Source organism: Lotus japonicus, chromosome 5 (genome assembly GCF_012489685.1).
Source record: "Lotus japonicus ecotype B-129 chromosome 5, LjGifu_v1.2".
NCBI lineage: Eukaryota > Viridiplantae > Streptophyta > Magnoliopsida > Fabales > Fabaceae > Lotus > Lotus japonicus.
In genome coordinates, this window is record NC_080045.1 from 65,786,902 (window position 1) to 65,802,391 (window position 15,490).

The following is a 15,490-nucleotide window of genomic DNA, read 5'->3' on the forward strand; positions in this document are numbered from 1 at the left end:
TGTTTCAATCTTCTTCATGAATTGATTTTGTTCTTCAACTAATTGTAAGATGTCATATGCTTTAAGGATTCCTGCTTTTATCTTCTTAATCAAAAGCAAAAGGATTGAGGAAAAGAAAATCTTCTAGGGTGCAGAATATTCACTAATTGGAAAAAAAAAATAACACGTGTCATTCTTAGATTAATTCTCATAAAAAAATACATTTTAAAATTTTAGATTTGATTAGGATTTATGTTGTTTATTTCTTGATTTTATCTTAATTTATTTTTAGAGTAAATTTAAATTTTAGATTTGATTAGGATTTAGGTGGTTTATTTCTTAATTTTATCTTAATTTATTTATTATTTATTTTTAGAGTATTAATTAATATATCCCAAACTTTTTTTTAAAAAGAGTGAGTTTGAAAGCTATAGGTTAAGTTAATTTGTTAATATATTCCCAAATAATAATAATAATAATAATAATAATAATAACATGTGTGTGCGGATATGGGTCGGTTGGGTACTATAGTACCCATATCCGCACCCATACCCTCTATTTTTTGCGGGTAATTATCTACACTCAACCTCATACCCATTTAGCGGTTTTTTACCCTACCCATAGTGGATATTTTTTGCGGGTACCGTATGATTTTGAGACCCATTGTCATCCATAGATTTAGATTTTGGCAAAGATGGATAGCTTCATATAATGATATTGAATTGTCTAAAGGTGGAGAGCTTCGAGTTGCTACCCACGTGAGTATGGAAACGGGTACATGTAATTTTTAAAAATGCGGGTATGGAGATGGTACTATAGTACCTACCCATTGTCATCCCTACTTAGTTGGAATAAACACAATAATGTTATACTTTATGATATATCTTACACAATCCTGATTTGTGCTACTATCACATTAATTTTTTTTAAGATTAATATGTTGATAATTCCTTATATCTATGATTTGTGTTATCGTCTTCATATTTACAAAGAATGTGAAACGAGTTCCTCTTGGTCTCAATCGGGCTTAGAAGATAAGTCTTTATGTCAACTTTACTCATCAATTCTGACTTTTCTATTTCATTCGTTGTTTAATATATTTTAATAATCAAAGTATTAATTAATGTATCAAATACAATAGACATATTTCCCGTGCAACGCGCGGGTAAAAAACACTAGTATATATCATTGTTGGAAGAAAAATGTGTGAAAATGAGATTAAAGAAAAAATAAGGTATGAATGAATTATTACTTATCTAATTTTCTGCCTATGCTTCTGAATCACTAGCTATGTGCCACTGATGTTCGTTCGTTTGTTCTCAAAAATCAAAATATATACACTAGTGAACACTGAACACTGAATGAGTTGAAGAAACACATCTTTATCTCAAGGTAATTGCCATTCATTTCTAACCTTTGATTCCCATTCTGCCCAAATTGTGCATTAATGCTAGCTAGCTCCATCGACGTTTACGTACGAGTGAGAGTATTCTTCAATCTTCATGCCCTGAATATCTCCCATACTTGGAGTCTGAAGCGGTCCCCAACAGAGCTTATTTTACTGTTGACTGAGATAATCCAGCAGAATGCATATCAAGGTAATTGTCATATGATTTGAATTCCATAAGTTTATCCCATTCCTAGCTAGTTCAAATTTTTAAACGGTAAATGTTCTCTGATGATGTTGATTGGTCATTTTTCTCCTTTAACTCTTCAATGACATGTAGTCATGTAGATGTGAAAACTTTGCTCTCTGTATTTGAGATATATCATTTGGCTTTGTGAATCTGATCGAAATAGATGCAACATTGTGTTTTGAAAAGCACATATGACTTATGATTTTAATTTCCACAATGCTTGCTTGCTTAGTTGTACCTATCTTTGAATGAATTGGGATATTCTATTTCTCACATAGTTGACTACTAATTAGTATGATGTCTTGACTAGATTTATATAATAGATACGTTTGATTTTACCACACGAATATCTGATAATGGAGGATTCTAATATAGGCATCAAAGGTAGAATGGTATTTGAATTCAAACATTTTAAAGACTCAATATAACTTATACATCTTAAGCCTAAAGCTTCGCGGTATAAATCGGGAAGGACGAGCTTCATTGTAGCTAACCTCCTCTCCTTCTACGGCACTAACACGGTTTGTCGAAAACATAAAAGTTACTAAGTCACAATTAAGATGAGATAATCTCAACTTATGATCCCATCTTCCAGGTCATAGCAAAGTTTTTACCTATAGGGATATTCAAGCCCTTCAACCCTACCATCACTAACTTCTTTTCTCCGTCTCCTAGACCGTGCAAGTACTTCTGTTCATATGTGGCAATTGTCACATTTGAGACACCCCTTGGTGGTTCTCCATCTATCTCAATTGTAGGTAGTGTCCCATTTCCATTTAATCCCAGTACACTTATGGTGTCAATAACCCAACCTTTATCTAGAGCAAACTTGCCCTCTTGGACTTCTGACCAAACTTTCACAGTTCCTTCTTTGGCATTTGCGTAGAAATCAATGTAGGTTGAATAACCATTTCCAAGCTTCATTTCTGGAAGCTCGTCATCATCAAGGAATAGGATCCCTGTAGCTTCTCCTTCAGTTGAATCAGCTGGAAAGGTCACAATGAGGCTGAAGGGTGTCATTCTAGCATCCTTGGCTATCAATCCACCCTGTTGCATCGGAAGAATGGTGTTCTGATACAAATGCACATTGACCACGTTGAGCGGCGCGTCAAGGGTAACATAGGCTCCATCTTTTGAAATAAGGGCTTGTGTTAAGTCAAACAAACTGTACCAGGTTCCTGGAGGAAAGAGTGCCTTAACTTGTGTCTTTCCTTGCTCAAGTACAGGAGAAATCATTAGGCTGCTCCCAAGCAAGAACTGGGTGCTGAGGCCATAACATTCAGTGTAAGTTGGAAATGAGAAGAAAAGTGGCCTGGCAATTGGTACTCCACTAGTATGAGCCTCATAGTTCAAGGTGTAGAAATAAGGGAGAAGCTTGTACCTCATCCCCAATGCATTTCTAGCAGACTCTGCTACTGACTCCCATTGGTAAAGCTCTTGTCTAGGGGAGTAGTAGTTTGCATGGTCCCTTGAGAAAGGGTAGAAAGCACCAACTTCAATCCACCGATTGCAAAGCTCTTCAGTGGGTGCCGGATAGAAACCACATATATCAGAACCAACCATTGGCACCCCAAATATTCCAAAATTGAGCACTGTAGATATTGAGTATCTCAAATCCTCCCATGTGCCCTTATTGTCACCAGTCCAATGTGCAGCATATTTGCCTGAACCCACATAAGTGGAGCGGGTCAATATAAAAGGTCGTTTTCCTTGAATCCCTTGAAGGCCCTTGTGAGTTGCAATGGTTTGAGAAAAGCCATAAATACTGTGAGCATCATACTCCAAAACACCATTATAGTGAACTGCACTAGTGGCTATAGTTTTAAAGCCTATAGGTGCCTGTACTCCTGAAGCATTAATTTTGTAGGGAGGTTCATCCCACCGTGTGCTTGTAATATTTTTACAATCTAAGCAACATATCCATCCAGGTCCTGTTCCACTTGGGCACACCTTACCCTCAGGAATTGTGCACTTCCCAGTGCAGAAATTTGAAACTTCATTCATGTCAATCCATAGGCCATCAACAGGAACAAGTTCATGAAAGCGGCGGATCTCATCACCCCACCAAGAAACTGTGCTTGGATTGAGAAAATCAGGAAAGTAAACTGCTCCTGGCCAAACTTGACCCAAGAAGGGCTCACCCTCATGCTTGATGAAAACATCATTAGCCATGCCCCTCTGATATACACCATAACTGGAGTTAACTGCAATTCCGGGATCAACGATGACTATATATTTCATGCCAATGCCATGTATTCTCTCCAGAAAGTTTAAAAGCTTCGGACGAGGGTAGTTAACTGGATTGAGTGTGAAGTCCTTTTTCCCATCCATGTGATCATCATCATTCCAGATCACATCAAGTGGAATTTTAGCCTTGTTGTAATTCTCAACAACATCTTCAATAACAGAGAGGTTATGATAGCCCCATCTGCACTGGTGGAATCCTACATTACAACAAATCATAATAAGTGAGCATATTGGTCAGATACTTTTTACAAAAAACTTCATAATGGTAGATCAAACAGACATGCTAACCGATATATTTCCATAAACCAAGGCAAATCTTATTTGCGAGGCATGATTGCAATAACTTATTTTGATTGAAATATACAATCCATCTCTATAGCAAAATGAAAAAAGAAGAAGATAATTATACTTCTAGTCTCTTTTTTTTGGGTCAAACACATTTAGTCTTTTTACTTCCACTGTAGTGTGGTTTTGATACTTATACTCTCAATTATGTGTTTTTTCTTCCTAATTTTTTCTGATGTTAAAATTAGGTCCTTCTGTTAGTCTTTCCTTCCACATTTAACAATTTGTTATCTGATAGCAATTGTGAGCATTTTGTTAGTTTACGGCTTAATAATGTGTCATGAGTTGATTTGGCTATCCTTAAATAAAAATGATAATCCATTTATTTCAAAAGAAGCTCACAATTGCCATAATAGAGGACTAAGGAATGTACGATTGTAAACATGTGCATTCAAGTAAACATGTAGTTGAAAACATTATGCTCAGAGGCATTATGCTCCTGCAATCCCATACACCATGAAACTCATTGAATTAAAGCAAACATATCAAGTATTATTTGTTATAAGCCCTTGTTTTCTTTATTGGTAGTTCCTCTATCTACATATTTGGTCTTAAACAAAATATGCAATACAATGATAAGAGAGTTAAATGTAGATCATACCGAAAGCCCAGTAAGGCATTGGAGCAGGTCTGCCAATTAAGGAAGTGTACTGATCAACAACATTCAAAGGGGTGGGTCCTGCAAAGAAGTAAAAATCAAGCACACCACCAATAACCTTGTATGTCAGAGAGGTTCCTCTGTAGAACACATCCATTCCATTGCTATTCAGCAGCAGAACACCATGTGCATAAGCTTTGCCACCTTCATTTCTGAGATCCATGTACACAGGGTGTGACCCATATAGATCAGTATTGAGATAAATGGCCGATACATCAGTGGTATACAAAGTGTAAGGGTCATTTGGATTCAGTTTGATCCCATTTGGTTGTGTGTTTTCCCCCAAACCATACAAGGAGGCTTCTTTGGGCAACTTGGTAGAAATTTCCAGGTACTGGTCCTTGAAAACCAATGGGCCAAATGGGTCTGATTCATCAGAGCTGGAATTAAAAAGGGTATCTCCATTGGACTTCCTTTTCACTGCAAAGCTAAACGGGTCTGTAGTGTAACTGAAGACAAGCTCAGAGCCAGAGTACTCTGACACTGATATTTGATTCTTCCTCAACCTCTTAATGTTCTGCTTCAAAGCAGGTGGTTTCTCCCTTGGCAAAAGATCATAAGGAACCTCCCACCTTTGACTCTTTGCATCACTGATGTATACCCGCAAACGATTATCAGTTTCGTGCCTGCAAAATCAAGAACAGTGAAACAGATTCAGTACTAGAAAACATGGATATGACATGGAACACAAATAAGATATTATATGGACAGGGTGGAGCCATGACATGACTTAAAATTAGTATAAATTAAAATGTCTATCCAAATATCAAAGTTGTTAGAATAAGAAGAGACTATGGATATAACAAAATGTTATAATTGATCTAATTATGGTGATAAATGTAACTAGAAGGTTGTGTCCCATGTTTGACGTTTTCATAAGAGAAAATGCTAAATTGCAGAGAATGACATACTTGACATAGAATCGTAAAAGGGGAATGTCAGGACCATAGATATTGTTCTTCTCCTTAACTTGGAGAATCCCCATGATGGAACCATCAGGGGCATCTTCAATAGATATCAAACGGTAGCCTTGGCCAATTTTGTTTGCCTTGGGAGAAGAAGAGTTAGCTTCTTCAGCCACACACAGAAAGCAAGTTAGAAGAAGTGAAAAGAAACAAAGAGAAGCTAAAGGATTAGGAGAACCCATAATAGCTCACTCTCTAGTGTAAGGCACCTTGAGCTACTTGTGATTCATGACATGTATAAATAACCACAGTTTTGTTTTGTTGTGTTGTTTGTCCTCCTTGAAAGGGTGATGGAGTGAGTCATAGGATCATCCATTGCGTTACGCGTGACTTTGGTGGATCAAGCAAGACTCTGACAGTGTGCCATTGGGTCCCACTGTCCTTCTACTTTCTCATGTGACATGTGTCGTGTGGATCCTCCACTTTGAATCACTCATTTTTGCTTTGTTTGCTTTCAGAATTTAGAGGATCTTATGTAAGTCTTACGTAGGTAGGGATGGAGGGGAACAATGGTTGTGTGAAGTGTGAGGTAAACATAGATAGAATTGGATGTTTATGAAGTTGAAATTTCTCATACATGTCTATTATCTCTATTGTGACAAATTTAATAGAGTTATTTGGCAGAAATCATATTATGTGTGTGTTTAAATACCAGTTGAGTGTAACGTAAATGAATTTTTTTTTCTAAATTCACAAGAAGAGTTTCATGCACTTCTTACTTTGAAGTAACTACTAACATCCGTTTATACGTGTGCAAATAAATATTCCTAGTGGGGTTAACTTACGGATCTTGTGTTCCGTAGCTTTTGGCATTTTTCTTAGGTAGAAAAGTTAATAACATGTGACATTAGAGTAATACTTTCCATATCTCAAAAGTTATTTGACTTGTTTCCTAAGAGAGGCAATTTCTTACATGCACGTTGCTATTTCTCACAGATCAGTTGTTTATGTTTATCATCTGTCTTTACTCTTTACAATACATAACCGCACATGAGATGAGTGATAATCCTGTTGCATCTCCAGTAAAAACCAGCCTTTCATATTTAATAAAATGGGTTCAATGATGAGGAATCACGTGAAATCTGTTCAACAGGTAATTGTTGTGTAACGTTGGATAAATTGTAGAAGTTTGGTCCTCAAAAGTAGGCTTAAATAAGTTTTTGGTCCCTAACCTTTACTAAATGCTTGGCATTGGTCCCTCGCCGGAGTAAAGGTGGGTTTTAGTCCCTAACTTTTGTCAAAATATTTGGTTTTGGTCCCTCCGGAGCTTTGGGTCAACGCCGGAGCTCCGGTAGCCCATGTGGCATTGCCACGTCGGATTAATAAGGTGAGGTGGAATAAATAAATTTTTAATTAAAAAATAAATTAATCTCTCTTCCTCACTAATTAATCTTCTACATCATCACTTTCAACAACAACAAAAAAACTCTGATACATCATCATCTTCATCCTCAATTATTGATTTTCACCAACTTTCTTGGCAAACAATACCAGATCCAAACATTTCAAACAAATACACTAATTAAAGGTAAAACTATCCAGCAAGCGGAAACCTTGATGTTCCAGCTTGCAAAACCACCAAGAACTACAACTAGTTCTTCAAGAACCCCCCAAGCACTCCTGCTGCAGTGAAAGAAAGGAGTATAAAAGCTACTGCAGCAGCAAAAACAGCACAACGAGACTCATATTGGAGGACCAGAACCTACAGCACAGCTGCTTGTTCCACCTCGCATCGTCGTGACCACCGAGCTTCGATCGCGCCGCCACGGCAGGGATGTCGCGCCTCCGCCGGAGCCGTCACTGTGGCCGTGGGTCTTCTCACCCTCGATCTCCCTTCCTCCATCGCAATCTTCTTCCTTCGCGATCTTGTCTGCCACGAGTTCTGGATCCATCCCTCCGTCACCTCTGCTTCATCTTCTGTTTGGTTTGGCTTCATGGTTTGGGGCTTGGATTTGTGGAGGAAGAACCTTAGATCTGTGTGTGAGAGATGGGTTTTGAGGGATTTTTGCTAATTTTTTTTGAGTTTTGTGGGGTTGGCTGTGGTGTTGCTGGTGGGGGATTTTAGAGGAGCTGGTGCCTGGTGGAATTAGAGGAAGAAGATGAAGAGAAGTATTTGGCACCTGAGTTTTGAAGTTTGAAGAAAATTGTTAAATTCCTAGGTTTTGGAGATGATTGATGAACTTATGTTGTTTCAATTTTAATGAATAAATGAAATTAATTAGGTTTTTATTACTGAGGTTAATTCCTCTCATTTTTAATTTTTAAATAATTTATTCCACCTCACCTCATTAATCTGATGTGGTCATGCCACATGTGCCATCGGAGCTCCGGCGTTGACTCGAAGCTCCGGAGGGAAAACCAAACCTTTTGACAAAGGTTAGGGATTAAAACCCACCTTTACTCCGGCGAGGGACCAATGCCAAGCATTTAATAAAGGTTAGGAACCAAAAACTTATTTAAGCCTCAAAAGTATTTGGGTTGCACTACCAAATCAGAGCTAAACCACTTTTTTAAGCTTTCCTCTTTTCTCAGAAATTTACATCATATCTCAGGTACTACGTTTCCCATCTACAATTGCTATTAGGCTTGTCTGCGTCATCATTAACATATGTAAGCAGAGATAAGGATAGTTTGAGTTGTGAATTGTGATAGTCATGTGCTCCAATTTAATACTGTATAATATGATTAGCCATTATGGAATTTTGATATTCAATACCCTTCATGGAGAAGGAAACTTATCGCATGATAGGATGTTTAATTAGGATGAAGCAGGATTTGTTTTTGAGATTGAAGAAGTATCATTAGAGAAGTATAATAATAACACAGATTGGTCACAGAAAGCAAAAATTAATCCAAAGCTCTGTTGTGTCTGATTACGATATTGGTCCGTGAACTTTACAATAAGCAATTACTAAATTCTTGTTGTTACAGTTTTGTCATTGAGCGTGGGTTTTGTGTATGATATTTGGGGTTGAACTGAATTTCCCAACTTGTATTTAATCATCGATTTTTATATAGTATTTTTTTCAGTACCCGAGAAAGTAGAGGTTTATGTACAATTTTACATTAAACTGAGCCATGTCCATCTTTGTTAGTAAGTAAATTGGTTTCAGGATAAATTTACCTTTACTTGAAATCCGTCTACACTTAGATTGATGATGGAAGAGAAGAAAGAGAAATGAAATATATATATATATATATATATGATAGGTATAATAGGTGGTGTGATATGAAAAAAATGAAAGAAATGGAAAGAGAAAGTAAGTGAAAAACTAAAAATGATATGAAAGACAAAGTAGAGTGTGAATGAATCAAAACTCATTGTTTTACATAATAATAAAGTCTGAATGGTACACAAGCCCTCCAGTATTATATAATATTATATAAGGTACTGTAGTAATGCCATTTTTGAATATTTCATCTAGAATTGGAACTATTCATTGTATTGCGTCGGTAAAGCTTCAAAGTTTTAGGCCACGTTCGAAATAGTTTATTTTGACTTATTTCATAGCTTAACGCTTATGCAAGTGTTAGAGAGAGATTATAATGTGGATAGCCAGTGATATACTTAAAAGTTGCTTTGAGTTTATTTTCATAAGCGGTTTAGATTTACTTATAAATAAGAGTTTATATTTACGCATAACTTAAAGATATAATTCACCCTCCGATAATTAATCTCTGGACCTTCTTCCTTTAACTTATATGTCATCAGCTTTTACTATTTAAACTATCCTTTAGGAACAATAAAATTGTTGATTTACATATCATCTAACATAATGAATATTAACATTTATGCTTTACCTAACAAGTTGAATAAATTGAATCAAGAATTCGATCGTAGAATATAACTAGAAGTATTTATGAAACGTCTGATATCTATATACTTTATAAAATAGGAAGGTTGTGAGATCCACCTTGCTGATTTAGCACTCCAAGAATTACTCTCACCCAACCCCTTCTTTGTCTGACAAGTGTCACCCTCTTATTGATTTGGACCAAAACATTACAAAGCTCATTTTCATTTCAATTTTGTATGGAGGCCCATTATTGAAAGCTTATTGAATGCATATTTTTTATTATTTTTTTAGCCATTCATTAATTGCTAACATAAAATATCCACATTAATGGCTGATTAACATTTTGACTATTTCAACTATTTAATTACAAATAATTTTTGTTTTCCACCACAAGATCCATGTGTTTAAATAGAATTATCATTTTTCAAAAATATTCGAAATAGTTTCGAATTTCCTATAATTACTAATGACCTGTGCGAGGATCGTCGACAACGCGTTTCTCAGTTTTTTTTAAATCAACGCGTTTCTCAGTTAAATAACAAGTTTCCTATAATTAATCATTTCCATAAATGAGAAATATTGACCTGTCATTCATAATAATTATAAGTGAACCGTGCGTTTGTAATATTTTAATAAATGAAATCACTATTTATATCATGATTTGTAACGCACGGGGTAATATTTTAATATCATAATTGATACATTCCATTCTTATGAAGAAAAAATTACCCTGGAATTAATTGGATTTCCTATTTTGAGTAGTAAATCACCTCATGCTATTAAAAGTCACTATAAGCGTACGATTGGAATTTTGGTTGAAAAAAAAATAGTGCCGGCTAATTTCAAATACCATGCATAATATTACCCTAATTTTCCTTCCTTTTTTAACTTGCATTGAGAAGTAACCCTAATTCTGAAATTTTTATATAAATCACCTCATGCTATTCTTCAACTTTATCAGTCCTTCCATTTCCCACCAACTATTAGCTTTGAAAATTCTGAATATTACCCGTCAAACACTCATATTTTTGAACTCAACTTCCGGGAGGATATGTTTGTCCGTCAACTAAATGAGTTTCCTGCTGCCCGCTGCCCATCTTTGTTAATTATTTTGTAGTGATTCGCACTATATTAATAATTTCTGATATCTGGGAATTTTAGATATAATCGTTGTTTTGAGTAAGGTTGGACGAGTACAAGAGTTCACAATCCTTAGAAAGATTGAGAAGGTCGTCCGAATTGATCGACCTTTATGCACCAGGGTAATTTAATATGCATTCGTGTACTCATTTATAATTACGTTTATTTTTTTCCAATACACCAAAAAACCTAATTTTGTCTTTTATTGATATAGCAGAGCCAAAATTGAATGTGTTTTGATTGGGAAATTTGTACAAGAATACATTGATTTCATTTCTGCTGGTCGTGCACTCGGTGCAGTTGTTTTGATCCAACTTGCCAGAGTAAAAAATTACCCAGGTACCTCGACCACTAAAATTGTTCAACGGAAAAATATATTGTTTTATGAGAAATTTTTTTAGTCTATTTTGCAATGTTGTGTTTTTTTACTGATGTAGGAAATTCCAATAGATATATATGTGCTGGAATGGAGTCAACCAGAATTTTGTATCGACCAACTCTTTGAAGAACCTCTCATGATCAAGTAGCGCTCCTAGCTATCGTCTGAACGTGAACAAAATAACTGCACTTATTTTGTTAATAAATCTCGACAAATGCACGACAGCATCATCTCCATGAAGTATTTGTGGAGATATTTAGGTTGCATGGTCTGAAATATGAAAGACATACTTCCTTTTTCATTTATATTATGAAAAGTTATTTTGTTTGTTAATTCTTTGGGTAGGTTGTGACCCAATTCCAATAATCAATTCCGTGATGTTAAGTTACTTTTAGAAATTTAAGTAATAATTCACTACATGGAAATTTAAGTAATAATTAAAAATCTTATAATTGAGGTGGAGTAATAATTAGGTCGACCAAAATGGACTCAGGTTGTGAGTGTGCTCGGCTCAACCCACTTATGGGGTGGGTTCAGTTGGAAAAACACAGGTTTACATTTAGGTGAATGTTTTTTCTTTGTTCAATAACTTAATGGGCTACACAAATGAAAAAAAATAATTATTTTCTTATATCTTTTTAAAGTATGATCATTAACTACAAGATAACAAAACTTTTGATCACAAAAATAATCAGAATGAAAATACATAAAAATTTGGCTTAATACATCAGAAGGCCCCTGTAATTGTAAAGGGAATCAAATCCAGGGCCTAGAAAATTTTTGCATCAAATTGGGTCCCTAGAATTTTTTTTTTAATTCAATTAAGGCCAAAGTGTGTCTGATGCTGAAGTGGCTTCAATTTTAGCATACTCAGCAATTCCACGTGGCATTTTGATTTTTTTTAAATTGAAAAATTCTAATACTTAATTTTTTTAATTCCAAGTCATAAATTTAAAACAAAGACTTAATAAAATCTTAATGCAAAACCTAAACTAATCACTAATAATCCCTAATTTAATCTAAAAACCTAATTAACCTATTCAGCCCCAAATTGAGTCCTAAATCTGAATATTAGAAAGAACACAACGATAGTGAAGGAGAGAAGCGAAGGTGGATGATGGTGGATGATGGTGTTTTAGGGATTTCAAGCAAGGTGGCCTTGGTGAAGAAGAGGAGGGGCGATGGAGAGGTTTTGACTGTGGGAGGTGATGGAGGAGAAGGTGTGGTGGGGGGATTTAGGGGTTTTGACCAGGAAGCCATGGTGAAGAAGAAGAGTCGGCGACGGCGGCGGAGGGGAAGTTATGGAGGAGAGGGTATGGGTGGTGGCCGCCGGTGGGGAATGAAGAAGGAGAAGAAGCTAGAGAAAGAAAGAAAGAAAAAGAGAGAGATGGGTGTGATGAATCTGAGTGTTTTCTGCCCTTGTTCTTGCACACACTGTTGTTGCTCCTTATTCTTCCCCATTTTCAAAGAATCTGGTCTCAAATCATCATCACAGGGTTGGAACTCGCCGGAGAAGACGACAATGGCAGCGCCGGCGGTGGCTCGTGAGTGGATTGGTAGCCAGGAGAGGTTGTGTGTCATGTGGTGCTGGGGGTGGGGATGGGGTTTCGGTTGCAGGTGGAGTTGGGGGTTGGGTGGAGTTTTGGTTTGGCCGTTTGGGGGTGGGGGTTGGAGGTTGAGGTTGAGGTTTGGGAATGGTGTTGGAGGTGGATGTTGAGGTTGCAGGTGGGGTGGATGTTGCTGGGTTTAGAAGATGAAGGTGTTGGGTGTTGAAGATGAGAAGGATGAAGATGATGGTGTTGAAGATTAGATTTTTAAATTAGGTTTATTAGATTATTAGGTTGTTTAGTTTAGGAATATTAGATTAGATTTTTATTAAGTTTTTAAATTTTTTTTTCTGATTATTTTGTTGACTTGGAATTAAAAATTATTATTTTAATATTTTTTAATTAAAAAAAAATTATAAAAGCCAGATGTCACTGATGACTAGGACAAAATTGAGATTTGGCCTTAATTGAATTAAAAAAAAATTCTTAGGGATCCAATTTGATGCGAAAATTTTACAGACCCTGGAACTGATTCCCTTTACAATTTCAGGGGCCTTCTGATGTATTAAGCCTAAAAATTTACTAGGCTCTATATCATGCTCATAGTGTGTAGCCTAATTATATACGGTATCTGAAAATTTGCGTATAAATTTTGTATGCTCTTAAATATTTTTTGTTTTGAACTAGCAAAATATATTGACAGAGAGCACTATGATTACTCCAACCCAAATAATAAATATATTTAATTACAAAGATAAAGGGAATTACAAATTTCCTTTCTAAATTAGTGTCCCTCCACCATCCCGTGCAGAGTCAAAAAACCTCGATCAACATTAATCTACCCCGAATCATTAATTGAATTCAAAACCAAGTCTACAAGGAACTAATCTCTAAGAAATCAAAGGTGCTCTAAACAGTATCTTGGGATGGAGATCCAATCATAGGTTGAGAAATCAAAGGAAAACGTACTCCACCTAACATGTTCTCCATTTTTTCACAAGTCAAACGCGGTCGTGGGCCAAGCCACTCAAGCAAGGGTTTTAGGCCTCAAAAAAATTAATTTTTACTAAGTAAAAAATGACTCCAATTTGTTTTTTACTAAGTAAAAAAAGGCCACAAATCTTTTAATAAATAAATATTTCTTTAGGTAAAAATGTCTCACTTCAAAATTTGCTTTAGGCCTCGTGTAGTGTTGGGCCGGTCCTGAAGTCAAACATCATTTTTTGGCTAAGGGACCAAAATCAAACACTTTTACCAAACAGTGACTACTATGACCCTTAACCCTTCTTTTTATTGTTGACAGCATAAAAAGATTTCAAGCAGTTTATTGATAATCTAATTTGAAGGTTTATTGGCGTTTTTATAAGGTTTGTTTAACATTTTCAAATTATACACAATTTATATTTGTATTGGTTATTGATTATTACTCTTATATAAATTTTTTCCTTTGTAGGTTCTATAACTCAAATATGCTGGATTGACAACATGATTGATTATGAAGTTTTTATCATTAATCATGGACTACAACTTCTAATAAGAGTTCATGTTGTTGTCATTGTTATGTTTAACTTATTTCAATTTCAATGTAATGCATTCTTTAAAAACTGGGTTCTTATTACTATTCAAGTGTTGCAATTGTGAGGTCTATACAACCTCATCAAATTAATATATTTATTGTGGTTCATTCATCTACATGTTTGTAACATATGTTCGGTTTTATATATGTTCTACTTACTAAAAAGAGGCTAAACTAAGTTAAAACATATTTCTACTTATTCATCTTTACAATAAATTTAATCGCCGTGCAACGCACGGGTAAAGAACACTAGTAAATAATAAATAAAGATGTGTGAACAGAAATACTAAGGAAAATCCAGTAAACAGATTAACAGAATCAAAGAGGGACCGGATAACTAACTCTTTGCATTGACTGATATAACAGGGACAATTGTCCACTTGTGCATGGTCATAATTACAGTTAAATGATTAAATTTCATCACATTAAGTGGAGAATTTGGGACCAATTGCTCTTATTGCAATGGAGTTCCATGATTTTCCATCAGTATGTCATCTTTAGTATTGATACTTCCTTTGAGTGTTAGCCAAGAAAGCATGACATTTCAAAACACTAACCAAGTCATATAGAGGATAAAAAATTTGGAACTGATCTCTTTGGCATTATTCGACAGCTTTTTATGTTGATAAGGTTTCTAGTATCCTACTCTCATCCGGTGATCATCATGGTCATATCTTGCTGACTTCTTTATTATTGGATTCGACAAAAAAGTTAAGTATATATTTGTTCCTCCTTTTTTTCTCCAAAAGGTCTCCATCCAAACAATTTTGTTTGTCACCTAAGTAGGTTCTTATAAACAAATGGTTTCAGTTTTATATGGATCATCGGTGATAACTGAACTCCTATTCAGATTGGTAATGAAAAGGCCCAAAATCGTTTTTTTATTTTTTATTTTTTTGCTTCTGCAAGGTACTGTTTATGAAAGAAGAATATGAAATTAACGTTGATTTTCATTTTGCTAAGCTTTATAATAAGCACTTGTGGGAAAGAATTAGAGAAGGAGGAATAGGCATTAAAACAACAGAAATTTACATTGTGGGAAATAACTACTGCGAAAAGCATCTTCTAAATAAGCAATTATTAGTTATTACAATTATGAGTTATGATAAAGATAACGGAGGAATAGGCATTAAAACAACAGAAATTTACATTGAAATCTAAGGAAGATAGGAGTCTCAACTTATGATCTCATCTTCCAAGTCAAAGCAAAATTTTTACCT

General features: G+C 35.3%; 1 protein-coding gene across 1 annotated transcript; it reads right to left on the bottom strand.

Moving 5' to 3' along the window:
• Positions 1 to 1,990: 1,990 nt before the first annotated feature.
• Positions 1,991 to 6,086, bottom strand: LOC130717764 (alpha-xylosidase 1-like). The gene is made up of 3 exons (XM_057568126.1): positions 5,778 to 6,086; positions 4,810 to 5,492; positions 1,991 to 4,060 (listed from the first exon to the last, which is right to left on the bottom strand). The coding sequence occupies exons 1-3, from the start codon at positions 6,011 to 6,013 to the stop codon at positions 2,193 to 2,195; spliced, it is 2,787 nt and encodes a 928-aa protein (XP_057424109.1). The 5' UTR covers positions 6,014 to 6,086; the 3' UTR covers positions 1,991 to 2,192.
• Positions 6,087 to 15,490: the final 9,404 nt, after the last annotated feature.

Excerpts from the sequence above, each read along its gene's own strand:
- LOC130717764 (XM_057568126.1), bottom strand. The coding sequence starts at position 6,013 with ATGGGTTCTCCTAATCCTTTAGCTTCTCTTTGTTTCTTTTCACTTCTT. Across the intron at positions 5,493-5,777 it reads CTTTTACGATTCTATGTCAA|GCACGAAACTGATAATCGTT; the intron begins GTATGTCATTCT and ends TTGATTTTGCAG. Across the intron at positions 4,061-4,809 it reads AATGCCTTACTGGGCTTTCG|GATTCCACCAGTGCAGATGG; the intron begins GTATGATCTACA and ends GTTGTAATGTAG.